Consider the following 13,984-nt stretch of genomic DNA (forward strand, 5'->3'; position numbering starts at 1 on the left):
CCCCTAACAGTGCAGGATTTTGGAGGAGGAGGAGAAGTTTCAAATGGTATTAAGATACAGGACATGACTATCCTGGTAGGTGAATGAATTAGAATGGAGGTAGAACTTACTGAAGTTGAGGAAATTATGCTTCATCTTAGGAAGTTATGCCTTCTGAAACATACTAAGTAATGCTTTTGCTAATTTTCCATTTCTAAAAACATGCTGGTAAAAATGATACTTTTAAACAGGATCGTATTATTTTTAGAAGATAGTTGAGTATTTGTCATGTGGCTTGTGACATGATCTATAGCTATTATAGGTTTGCAGGCAAGAAAAATGGGTTAAGAAGGGGCGGTGTCCTGCTGTCACTAAATGCGATCATAAATTTTCTTAGTATGCTTAGTAGAAGTAGTTCATACTATTTACCAGGCAAAACTGTCAGTTATCAGTTAATACTAAAACACAAAAGTATTTTGTTTCCTGTGCTGAAACAACCTAATCTTTCAAAACTTTTCTAGACAATTTTGATCAGTCTTCTCCTGTTAGTCAGATACATGCACTTTAGTACACAAACTTTGTTTTTACAGATCAGATTTCAAAAAAGAACAACATGCTTCTTATAGTATTCTTAGACATATTCTGGATATTTCAAGTTACCTAATAATTGACCAGGTAATGGGAGGGTTTTGCTGCATTTACTCCATTAGGGAACATAGTTCAGCATTGAGAATAGAGGTATTTCAAAGGTTTCCTGTTGTGCTGTATAGCTTTTTTTAATTGTATATTTGTCTTTGTGTACTAGTTGTGGCAATTACAAGCTTTTCTGAGCTCATACTCGATCATGATATGGAAGACAATAAATATAAAATATGAACTTCTAAGTTAAGAGGCTTGCATATTAAATCTTGTGGGTTTTCATTTTGGTCTGGCTTTTTAAATAGTAATGATATTTATTGAAAGGAATTTTTCCTATTGTCTTACAAAAAGCTGATGCAAACTTAGACTTCAAAGCATAGTGTCCAAAACAAGCATGGTAATAGAAAAAAATTAAGATATTTGAACATGGAAAGTAATTTGCATCTATATCATCTGTCCTTTATCTGCCTTTGAAGTTTACAGAAACATTTGGATTTTTCTTGTTTTACAGGAGGTTCGAAAAGTGAATGAAAGCATAAAGTATAACCACCCTTTGAGAAAATGTGTTGATACGATATTAAAAAAGGTAATTAAGTGGCTATTACGTCCTAGATACCATTTTATGTACTTTCTTAATGGTACAGATTTTAAGATTCTTCATAACACTTGAAAGTAGTTGTAACTTTATATAACTCTATAACCTTTTCCAAGATTTTTCAAAAATTTGTTTTTAATGCCATGATTGAGGTTTTTAGATAGCCAACCTTAACTGTAGGTAGCTGGAGAACATAAAAAGTATATCCTTTTTCTTTTCATAACTGTGGAAAAAATTTAGCTTAATTGGATTTCTTTTTAGTTGTTTCCACATGGAATTTGTTCTTTTGTTATAATATGCTTTACACAAAACATTTTCACATTACTATATAGTAAACAGTAGAGGAGGTGCCACAGCCAAAATGATAGTGAATGTGCCCTGCTACGTGTGAGTAGCAGTTGTTTCTTGTGCCCATCACAATGCTCTTATATGTGGTTATTAAAGTATATCTCGCTTTAAAAAAAAATACAACTAATTATGTTTGACAATTTAGCTCCCCCTTTAGTGTTTGCACAACATACAGCATGAAATGAATGAAAGAATGGCAAGGAGTACTTTGATGCTTCAGTATTGTGAGCAGGTATATCCAAGTAGTTCTAAAAATTGAATTATCTGATTTACTAAATGTATCTTCAGTATACTTATTTAGGGACATGCTCCCTTTTCTCCTCCATATTCTAAGCTCTCTGTCTTGCTACCTGTACAGTTATGTTGACTTTGGTAAGGATAAAAGATGGTCACATGGCTTAACTCTAGCCATTTTCTTTTTTTAATCAGTATCTTAAGCCTCCAGTGTTTCTGTCAGTTCTGTTGAACACCTCTCCGTGGTTACTTAACTTGATGGATTAATTGATCTGTTAAGTACCTTCTACATTATTCTATTATTGTTTGAAGTGAACCATTAAAAGTTAGTATACCTTGGATGCTCATGATTAAATAATTAATGTGTTAGGTTTTTCCATATGCCTAAATTTTTCATTTATTTATTGCCCGGGGGTGGGGTGGGGCGGAGGCAATTGGGGTTAAATGACTTGCCCAGAGTCACACAGCTAGTAAATGTCAAGTGTCTGGTCTGAGATCAGATTTGAACTCAGGTTCTCCTGACTCCAGGGCTGATGCTCTATCCACTGTGCCACCTAGCTGCCCCCCCGCATCTGCCTAAATTTTAAAGTTATTAATGAATTCATCATGTGCTTACTCTTTAGAACCCTATCACTACTAGCTTTCTTAATAAGGAGTTCTAAAAATCTCCAAACTTAGAAACAAATATGTGAAGATCATAATTGTGGTGTTAATCGTGTGTTTGAGAAATAAATTTAGACCAGCAAGTATTCTGAGAGTAGAATGTAGTGGGATCTTTTTCTCTTTTCAATAATTTTACTAGTTCTTAAACATTAAAACTCTAGCCTTTAGAAAAGTGCTTGTCATTCCTCTCACCTCTGTCTTCTTAACACTTTCCTACATGTCTTCTACACTGGCTTGTGTGTTCTTCCTCAGCCATACCCTAGCATCTCCGTCTCTGTGCCTTTACACTGCCTGTGCTTCACCCCTGGAAGGCTTGGCCCCATTACCACTGCCTCTTAGCTTCCATATCTTCTTTAAGATTCAACTAAAATCCCACCTTCTGTGGGAGGCCTTTCCCAGTCCTTGTATTCGTTTTTGATTGATTATTGATTATACATCCCATAGCAGCCGCTTCTTGGGTTCCTCCCTTTCTTAGTAGACTTGTGCTTCTTTTTTATTGATCTGCATTTTGAGATCATCTCCTTTTTTCTTCGGTTGCCCACCAAAACCTCTTTATGTCTCCACCTATCCTCTGCTTTGTTTCAGCCCCAGAGGAAGAGGTGACCTTTGTCTCTGCCAAGGGACCAGTACCTTTCCTTGTGCCCCAGAGTCTAAGCTCTTCTCTCCTTCAGACACATGCCCATCATCACTCCTCTCTTCTTTCCATCTTTATTCACTCCTTATTTGTTTGTTCCTTCCGTAATTTGTTACTTCCCCAATGTCTGCAGACATGCTTGGGTCTTTGGTCCCTTAAAAAGTTTTCCGTGAACCCTGCAAACCTTCCCTGTTTTTCCATGTCTTCTTCATTATTAACATTGGATTTGGAGTCACAGAAGCTGGGTTCAAATCTGCTCTGCCTCTGTGCCTTTGGGCTTGTTACTTTAACCCCTTTGGACTTCCAGTTTCCTTAGCTGTTGTGTAGGTCCTATATGGGTCTTTGTCCCAAGTCTTCTTCTCTCTTCACTCTCTGTCTTAGGGATCTTGTCTATTCCCATTCTGCTTATTTGCTTTTCTATAAAGACAACTCTTAGATCTATATATCTGGACCTTATTGGTCTCCTGAAGTCATCTCTAACTGTCTGTTGGTCATCTCTGCCTGGGTGTTCTGCTGACACTTTGAATTCAGCATGTCCCTAAACTACTAATCATCTCTCCTTCTCCTGGACTTTTAACACTTGGGTTCGAAACATCACTCATCTTTCATTCTTCACTTTTCCTGTTCTACCCCAATCATTTGCCAAGTACTGTTGATTCTGCCTCAACAATATTGCTCCCATAAATTCTTTTTTTTCTACTCACCTGCCATCACCCTATTTCAGGTCCGTATCCCCGCTTTGACTTTTGTAATGGTGTCCTTGCTTTCACTCTTTTCCTTTCCATTCTTCCTAACATACATTCTTCTTAAGACTGTCATTCTACTGTTCAAAAAACTGCAGTGACTTCCTATTCTAATAGTGTAAAACATTTAAACCTAGCTTTTAGGATACACTTTGACACCAGTCTGTCTTTCTAGTCCTGCTTATTATATTCCCCTTCACATACTCGGTGTTTCAAATTGGACTACTTACTGTTTCGTGAATTTTGTCCATTACCTCTTGTTTCCATTCATTTGTACAAATCCTCCACAGTACTTGGAATGCACTTTCTCCTTATTTCATAATCTCTGTCTTCTTTCAAGACTCACTGCAGGTACCTGTGTCCTCCATGAAATCTCCCTGAATCTCTCTTGCCCCTCACTAGCTAAAAGTATTCTTTTTTTTCCCCAGATTTTCTTTATTTTGAATATTTCTCCTTTGTTCCCATTCTCTCAACCATGTCTTATACTTAATCACCTACCTGTCAAATCCTTCAACAGTAGAATAAATGGGGAACTCAAAAGCAGAAACTAACACCTTTTCCCCCATATATCCTCAATACTTAGCATAGTGTCTTATACAAAATAAGTACATAATAAAAGTTTGATGTTTTTGAATTGAATTCAAAATACCAATCAGGAAGCAAAAGCTTTGAGAGTTAGATATGATGGAAAATGAAGTTAGTTTCATTAAATAGAAAAACTTATATTCTATGTATGCAAAAGTTCTCATTTTAAAATATGTATGTATTCCTAATAGTGTCCTACAGAATACCAAGAAAAAATGGGTAGGAACATGGATGACTATGAAGACTTTGATGAAAAACATAATACTTACCCAAGTGAGAAAAGTTTGGTTAAACTTCATAAACAGGTAAAAACATATTTTAACCATTTCATTTATTAAAGATTGTAGCTATTGCCCACAAATGTAGAATTTTTAGTTAAGTGTGAGTCATAAGCTTGATTTGATTATGCTTGTCTTTTGTCCATTTCACTGGTTACACATTATTCTGTAAGATTTGCATAGATACCATCTGTAATCTATCTTCATACACCATCAGTTTTTTTAATAATCTTTCTAACAATTTTTGTATGAAACATTCCTTATTGTTAAAGTGGCTTATATTTAACTGATTACTCCATGTTCTCTCACGTAGGTCATTTATTCAGTTCAGAGGCACCGTCGTACACAAGTTCAGTGGCGAATTCTTTTGGAACAAGCATTTTATCTTGAAGATGTGGCAAAAAATGAAACTAGTGCTACCCGCCAGTTTGTTCATACTTTTCAACCACGAGAGCCAGAAAACAGATTCATCCAGTATTTCTATACCCCCACAGTTGGTATGTGCTAAACTGTAAATTTCAAAAGTAATTGATGTTAACTCCCTTTTTTCTTGTTCTTATGCATATATTATTCCCAATTATGTATATAATTTAATTATTTCTATTTGACATTTATTTCCATTTATGTTGTGCTAGTAGTTATCAGTCATAAGCCAAAAAAAAACCTCACGAGTACTATAGTATTCTTCGTTTAATGTAGTCATCCTCATAATTCTGCATTATATATTTAACTCTGTATATGCAAGTACTCCAGACTTTTCCTTTGATCCATATTAGCTATAGTTTCAATAATTAAAACTTGAAACGATTGATTCTACCAGTTTGGAGCATTTTTTGTTCTTATCCTAGGCCTGTAAAGTACACAGTGCTTAACCTTTTTCAGTTTGATATAATTCTGGGACATGCCAAGATGCCGCTTACCCATTTGTCTTATTTTATCCATACATTCCAATCTTCATACGTAATGTTCTCTGTTCTTGCCACTGTGTATGCCCCTTCCCCACCCAGCCCCCTGCCAATCCCACTATTGCACATACATAAATATCGTCATCTCTGAGAAATGAATTTTAGTATTAGCTGCTTAAAAATAAATTTTAGGATGCTGTCAGATGGTTTGGGAAATGGGAATCAAAACTGATCAGAAAATAATTTTCTCTTACCTATAGTTTCTTGAGTTTTAGCTATTTAACCAAATGGTGTAAACTTAAATAGATTTTTCCTTGTCATGTACAGCCTTAAATCTGCAGAATTAATATCCAGAACAAACTCAGGTCTTGCTGTCTTATGTTGTCTATAATGACAGTCTAGTCTAGTCATCTATCTAGTGATAAATACATTTCAGTAACATTTTAGTTTCATATGCTATATTATTTTCTACGTATCATTTACACTATCACATGAAACTTTATAAATTCTTAAGATCATGTGAATACAGGATTCATAAAATCCAAGCCTTCTCACCTTTGATTTTTTGGGTGGGAAGGAGGAGATTTCCCTTTTCCTCACAAACTGAGTTGCTAGTCATCCTTTCTTTTTTGCCACAGTTAACTCTCCAACTAGGGAAGTATTCTTGGAATACTTAGCTATCCTTGATGCCAGGGTGGGCTGTGGCTGTGTTTTTCTGTAGCCTGTGGCAAGTGAAGAGAGCTCTGCCTTCTTGCTCTGTCCGTCTATAATCTTTATGGCCCATGTGATAAAGCATTTTATCTGAGCTCAAAAACAATTCAAGTGAAATTGTCATTTCCTTTTTCTTTTTATGAGCTTTTTTAACCTTTTAATTTTTTTGTTTTCCAGAATGGTACTGGGAATGTCTGTTGAGGCCCTGGTTTTACAGGATACTTGCTGTTGTTTTGGCCGTCTTCTCCGTGATTGTCGTGTGGTCAGAATGCACATTCTTTAGCACTAAACCTGTCTTATCCCTATTTGCAGTCTTCATACAACTAGCAGAAAGAACATACAATTATATATATATTGAGGTCAGTTTGGCTTTGGTCTGTCATACACCAATGCATATCAATATATAATAGTAACTAATTTATGTAGCACTTTAAGGTTTGCAAAGCACTTTCCTCACAGTAGCTGTGCTATCTCTTGAATAATTTTTTTTATTTCATTTATTCTCCCTTTCATCAAGTAATAGTTGAAAGGCAAGGAAGCTTCTAATATGTTATTTGAGAATAAGTTATACGTAATATACAGTAATCATAGGTAGTACGCAGAGAGCATAAGATATTTACTAAATTTACTTAAGTTTTTCCACAGTTTGACCTCATATTTATATGAGGAGTCGCCAAGGAAATAGGAACCTTCACTTGCTTTGGTGGCTAAATGCGAAGCTTTATGGTTACAAATAGATATTGACCTAATCAAAATGTATTCCCTTCATAATTTTAATTTCTTAGTGATAGTTCTGTACTGGTTTTCAGATCTATAATAATGCTATTTAGAATACTTTTAATCTAATTTATGGGTGATATATATGCATATAATGTTTATTGTATAGTATATAAAATGTTATATTAAGTTCATGTTTTTTATTGACATTTTGTTTTGACATAGTTCTTCCCAACGAAAACCATTATGAAACCTCCTGCAGAGTACATTTCTTGAAGACAATTAGGCAAAACTTACTTTTGTGATTGTGTAAGTCAGTTAATAAATATAACAATTTTTCCTTTGCTTTCAGATTGCATGTTTTCTTTCCATCTTCTTCTTAAGTATCTGTGTTTATTCTACTGTCTTCAGGATCCGTGTATTTAACTACTATTATTTAGCATCACATCACCAGACTGATGCTTACAGTCTTCTCTTTAGTGGCATGTAAGTACATGGTGATTAAAAATTGCCACAAAAATCTCTCCACTATACATATTCTTGAATATACATATGTTATTGCTTTGGACACCCTGCAAATAACTGGGTTAGTATGAGGATGGATTAGTTGGTAGGAGAAATTCTTATTGATAAGTCAGTGATGGTAACTGCTCTAGAAGTTGGAGACAAGTTTAGATGTGCAGTACAAAAATGTCAGATCACTGTCTGAGGTACAGTTAAGTCTGAATTGAGGTACTAATTAGAATGACCTGTTGTCTCAGGGACCAGAAAATCAGTATTGTTAGTGTTCAATAAATATTCATTGACTTAAGTTGAGGATTCTAAGGTCTTTACCTTGAACTACACCTAGAAATAGATGGAAACTAAAAACAGTAATCCCCCAGTGGAATGGTGTGATTTGGGAGATGGTAGATTTCCCATCACTTTACAGTGTTGAAGGAAAGACCAAGTGATTACTTGTCAAACAGGAGAAATATCTGCGTGGGGTAGGAAATTGAACTAGATGAACTCTAAAATCTTTGCCCCCTTTAAATTTATATTAGCTGCGATTTCCTAGATATACAGGAGAAGATGGGGATTAGGAAAGGGTTAGACTTCAGAAAGAAGACAGAGGGATCAGAACTGGGGAACTGATAACATTTCTCTCTTGATCTACACATAACTGGATGCTATGGTAATACTGTGTATCTATATTTTGTTCTCTGATTTAAAAAAAATTACCACAATAGTTTTTGTGCATTCAACACGAGTGATCTATGAATGTATTTCTGCTGGTGCCATGCTGCCGAGAGCAAGTACAGTCTGGAGAATCAGAGGGTACAAGGTTACATTCCTGAAGCCAGTGCTCACTCTCTACAGTGTCCCACCCCCACCCCTGCATAGCAATAGAAGCGATAGCAAAAGCAGGTAGTCTTTGAAAGTTATGACTACTAACTTTTTCCAGATGATCCTTAGATAAATAAGGGCAGCTGATGTTCAAAATCCAAAATAAATACAGTCATTAAAATCATGTCTTGTTGGTAGAAAATTTTCTCAGTAAAATATTTTTCAAGTGATTCTATTTTTAAGAATTTCGTATGTATATTGGGGCAGCTCGATGGCGTGGTGGATAGAGCACCGGCCCTGGATTCAGGAGGATCTCAGTTCAAATTCGACCTCAGACACATAACACTTACTAGCTGTGTGACCCTGGGCAAGTCACTTAACCCCATTGCCTAGCCAAAAAAAAAAAAAAAAAAGAATAATTTAGTATGTATATACTTTGTTTAAACGCCCTCTATTGCTACAGGTTATTCTGTCGTTTGACTCCCCCTTTGTGTCTAAATTTTTTGGGCTTGACACACATGGATTCAACAATCTCTCACCAGGATACTCAACCAACCGCTTATACATCAGTAAGTAAATGGTATATATATTACTACAAATTCAATCAAAAGAACTGTAATATAACATTCAGGAAGGTCACTTGAATAATGGTTTGCATGAGGAAATATACTAAAATTTATGTCTTGTGCAGTCAGTGATACAGAGGCTTATCCTTGTGGTTTCTTGGTTCTAATTTTAATTACATTTTCTTTAAGTTTACGTAATTGATAATTCTTAGCAAGTGATTAAATTTTTTAATCATAAAATAGATTTTAATTTTAATATTTTGATTTAATTTGTTTGTTAATTTAGATATTTGATCTCTGAAGCAAGTAGTCTAACACTGAATAGCGAAACATCCTGTTTGTATTTTTAATTGTTTTTGTTACCCCTTGGAGTCACTCCTTAGGGGGTGGGAAGGAGTTTCTGAGTGCTATCTCAGAATCGGAAACCTCTCACTGCATCTGAGTTGCAGTCTCATAAATGACAGGCCCATAAGGCTGATGTAGATAAGATACCAGGCTAGTAGGAAGTATAGTCACAGTATGCAAGATGTAGCAAATACCTACGCACTACAGTCACTACACAGGCACTACAGTGCCTTCTCACTAGATCGTTATAACAGAAAAGCATTCACACAAACAGGAAATGCAGAGATAACTATAATCCTCTCCAGTCTTACTAAATCTCACTCCTAATCCAGAAATTCCCCAAAACATCTGTTTTGCAGCTAGCCTGCCACATGCCAGTAAAGTTATATGATAGATGCCTTCTCTCCTTAAATATCTTAGTTTAAATGATACCTAGAAGACTTACTCATAAAACAACTCCACCTACAATCTTGCTTGATTTTCTTATTTGCCGTGCTAACAGGTCTAGTGTTCAGATTATCTGAAAATAGTGTTTTTTAATAGTCTGCTATACAGTTATTTTACAGCTGATATTGACATTGCTATAAATATTTGATAAGCCATATTTGAAAGGGTAATATAAGTTTAGATATTCAAACTAAGGATGAAACTTAGTGTCATGAAAAGAACTCTGAATGTGGGGTCAAAGGACTTGAATTTAAATCCCAGTTCTGCCTCTTAACTGCCTGTGTAACATTAGGCAAGTTGCCTAACTTCTCTGGATTTCACAGAGGAAGTTGGAATTTGATTACCTCTGAGTTCCTTCTTACTCTAAATTTGTGGTCCTAATGATTTGTTTCTTCCTATTGAAAAGGCAATTTTAATTTATTTAATTTGGCTGATAATCAATACAATGTTTTTATTTTAATGTAATGGGGAAAAAAATCAAACTAAATTTATTATTTTCTTCTATTTCAGATTATGGGTTCCATGAAAGTACTATCTTTTATTGCTGATGGATTCTATATTTATTATCCTATGTTGGTTGTTATTCTCTGTATTGCGACTTATTTTAGGTAAGAAACTTACGGCATGAGCATTAATTTTCTTCCTTATGTCCTCACCTTAAGCTGGGTACCCACTTTCTTGCCAGTTAAGAAATCTACTTTGATGTCATAGTGATGTCATTTTGGTCCTCTTCAAGCACAGATGACAATAACCAACCAGATCTATTGTTGAAAAGAACCTGCCTGGCATAACAGGGGGGAAGGGTGTATGGTTGTAGCCCTGCTTGATCCTATATCATATTCCACAATAAATTCTAAATACATACACAACTTCAGTATTGTGATCTTACTATGAAAAAATTTAAAAGAAAAACATTATTAGAAGTTAGAAAAACAGAAATTAGAAGAGAAACCTCTCACAGTTTTGGATAGGAGTTGTATTCTTTACCCAAGAAGGCATAGAGGCAATTACCGAAGATTAAATAAATAACTTTAATTACTTGAAACTGAAAAATTTCTGCACAGACAGCATTAATGTATCTAGGTTAAAGAAGTAGTTATATGGGTAAAATAGTTTGTATAAATTTCTCAGATAAGGGTTTGGTATCTGAGATATAGCAACATTATATAGAGATAAGATATGGATCTGTAGATATAGCCATTCCCCAATAGATAGTGGCTAGAAGTTCTCAAAAGAAGAACAACAGAATATTCACAAGCACATGAAAGAATGCTACAAATCACTAATAATAAGAGAAATGCACATCAAAACAATGCTTGGGTTTCACCTCACATCCTCAAAATTGGCAGAAATGGCAAAAAATGGCAATAGTTGTAGGTGTTGTGGAAGGATAGGCACACTGATACATTGTTGGTGGATCTGTGAAATGGTACAACTATTTTGAAAGCAAAATGCTACATCAGTGTTGGAGGCTTTGTGGATATTACAAGTAAATGTAAGATTTTAAAATAGATTATTATCTTTAGCTCTCTCAAAAGAAATAAGAAAACAAAATATTTGTATAGTTCAAATATTCTTGTTATCTGAACCCTAGTGCATTCTATAATTGAATTACTGACCTCATGTTTGGTTTTTACAGAAATACAGAAATTGCTTGTATTTAATGAATGGTTCTTACTCCTTTTGGAATCATAGGGTTATGTATTTAGAATTGGAAGGGACCTTAGTTATCTAGTTTTATCCTTTCATTTTACAAATGATGAAACTGAGTCCCAAAGAGATAAAGTGATTCTGACCCATTATCTCATAGATAGTAAGTGACACTTATCTGACTCCTGGGTCAGTATTTTTTGTGTTCCAGTGTATTGGCTGTATAGCGTCTCAGTGGAGGATTTATTAAAATACTTGGATGAGATATTTCTTGGGCTTTCAGTTCTCCTTGCCTCTCATAGTATGGATATCACACGTAATGAGTATGATTCTAGGATCTCATTTTCATTATACCTACATTCATGCTATTTATTTTGGTTTGGCTAAAGAGGAAGGATCTTTGTTGGTCCCTTGTGTCTGTTTTTATCTCTTGGTGAATCATGAGCAATAAACAATGTAATTGCATTTATGTCTGAAGCCCTTTCAGGAGCTTTTTCTTCTATTTCAGAAGTCTTGAGTTGTATTCCTTATCAATAGCTTAGCTGGATATAGAGAAAAATAAAATTTACATTCAATTATTTGAATAGAAATCTTAACTCATCTAACCACTTCAGATGCATTTGCTCTTGATGTAGACTGCCTCCTTAGCCTCTTCCCAACTCCGGATAATTTTAAATTTTTTCAAGGGTATTTTTGACTACAGGAGATTTTCCTTTTGGCCTTATTTAATAACTTTAAAGCCCAACCTCCATTAAGATGTAATTATGCTGTAGTATAAATTTAATCTGCTTTATTATTTTTTCCCTTCCCCCTTTTTTCTAGTTTAGGAACACGTTGTCTGAATCTGCTAGGTTTTCAGCAGTTCATGGGAGATAATGATATGACATCTGACTTAGTTGATGAAGGAAAAGAGCTAATTAGGCGAGGTAAGATTTATATTTAAAATAAGCAAAAGAAAAATACTATGACAAGTCAGAAATTGAAATTTCTTGTATAGAGTGGATGTGTAACTTTTAGTCATTATCTTATTCAAAATTTGATATTATGCATGAATGTATTTGGTTGTATTTACTAAAAGCTGTACTCATCCTTTAACATATATGATAGAGGAGTAGAGAGTATAATGTTCCAAGCACTCAATTTTACACATTTTTTAAAAAGCATATCTCTTAACACAAAAATGCTACATTACAAATTTGTCTATAAGAAATACTATAGCATAAGTTACTGGGAACAAACATTCATCTGTTCTAGTTGAATATGTCTTTTTGTTTTTACATTAGATAAGCTTTTGGTAATGTAGGATTGAATAGATCCTAAGAGGTGAATTGGGGGCACACTTTTCATTTTAACTATTCAGTAAATCTTTTTTGTCAGAATGTTTTGTTTCAGTGCCTAATCAACTTTAACAAACATTCATTACAAACATTAACTGTTAAAGCAATGATAGTTCACATTTATATAGGACAATACTGTTTATGTAGTACTTTAAGGTCTGCAAATCACTGTTATGTACGTGGCATTAAGGTATTAAAACTTAAAACTGCACTATAGCTTTTGGGATACCCCCCCCCCCCCCCCCACACACACACAAAATATTCACAGACATTGAGAAGCGTTCTCAGAAGTAAGTAAAAGCTACAAACAAGAAAATGAAAAGAAGTCTTTAGGGAGATTCTGTAGGGTCTCCGGAGTATTCTGCCAAAGCCCATTTCCTGCTTCTCCTGTCCCCTGAGGGAAGGCTGCTAGAGACCAGCAGAGATACTCATATACTTCCTCTTCCTGCTGTCCAGCCTGATCTCTCAGCCAGGATATGGAGACCCCCAGTGCAGAGTGGAACAACCTTCCCTTTGACCTTCCATCTCTTACTTTTCCTGTGCCTTGTGGGAAGAAGAGGAAAGTCAGGGGGGTCTAGGACGTCCATTCCTTGCTGTGTCCAGATTTCGCTGCCATCTTCTTCTGAGCATTTCCCTGCCCAAAATCCAGCTTTCAGAAGAAGAGGCGTTACGATCATCTGCCCTGCCTCTAGCCTGATCTCTGTCCTCTTCTGGGAAGAGGAGTGGCGCCTCCCACACAATAATGAATATTCTAACCCTGGTGATACCCTCAGCATCCCTTTAGGTCATCATCCAAACCCCATTTCCTATCCCTTACCTCCCAATTCCTTATTCCCATTCCCTCAACCCTTATACCCCAAAGTCCAATCAAATGCTATCCACTCCTTCCACTATGCCCCCTGTATAGTTTGTTTCATAGAAAACAAGCTACCTTTCATCCTACGTCATTTCTTCACCTATTCCTTCCATCTTCTAGCTGTTACTAAAACCTGACTCCTCTCTGACAACAAATTCCCTGGTACCTCTTTCCAGTACTGAGTACACTTTTATTCATTACCCCTGGCTCACTGGAGTAATAGAAATATGCCTTGCTTTCCTTTGCCAATTCCAGGTTCTCCCCTTACCTCCATCACTCAGCAACCTCTCGTCCTTTGAGGTTCATGAAATTCATATCTACTACTCGGTCAAAATCCTAGTGGTTGTTTTTAGAGACCACAAGGTCATTCCCCTTCCTTTTTTAATGAGTTCAGTACCTGGCTCACATGAGTGCAGTATCTTCAGT

General features: G+C 35.5%; 1 protein-coding gene across 2 annotated transcripts in view; it reads left to right on the forward strand.

The window, feature by feature from the left end:
• The window catches only part of LMBRD2 (LMBR1 domain containing 2), a 59,173-nt gene that overhangs the window by 31,208 nt on the left and 13,981 nt on the right, over positions 1-13,984 (forward strand). For both annotated transcript variants that reach the window (XM_027846265.1, XM_027846266.1), the window contains exons 7-14: positions 1,130-1,204; positions 4,612-4,725; positions 5,012-5,195; positions 6,492-6,673; positions 7,384-7,517; positions 8,821-8,926; positions 10,226-10,323; positions 12,188-12,291. In XM_027846265.1, coding sequence (XP_027702066.1) covers positions 1,130-1,204; positions 4,612-4,725; positions 5,012-5,195; positions 6,492-6,673; positions 7,384-7,517; positions 8,821-8,926; positions 10,226-10,323; positions 12,188-12,291 — 997 coding nt within the window. The remainder of the gene's footprint in view (positions 1-1,129; positions 1,205-4,611; positions 4,726-5,011; positions 5,196-6,491; positions 6,674-7,383; positions 7,518-8,820; positions 8,927-10,225; positions 10,324-12,187; positions 12,292-13,984) is intronic.

Source organism: Vombatus ursinus, unplaced genomic scaffold, assembly GCF_900497805.2.
Source record: "Vombatus ursinus unplaced genomic scaffold, bare-nosed wombat genome assembly UNPS02015106.1, whole genome shotgun sequence".
NCBI classification, from domain to species: Eukaryota; Metazoa; Chordata; class Mammalia; order Diprotodontia; family Vombatidae; genus Vombatus; species Vombatus ursinus.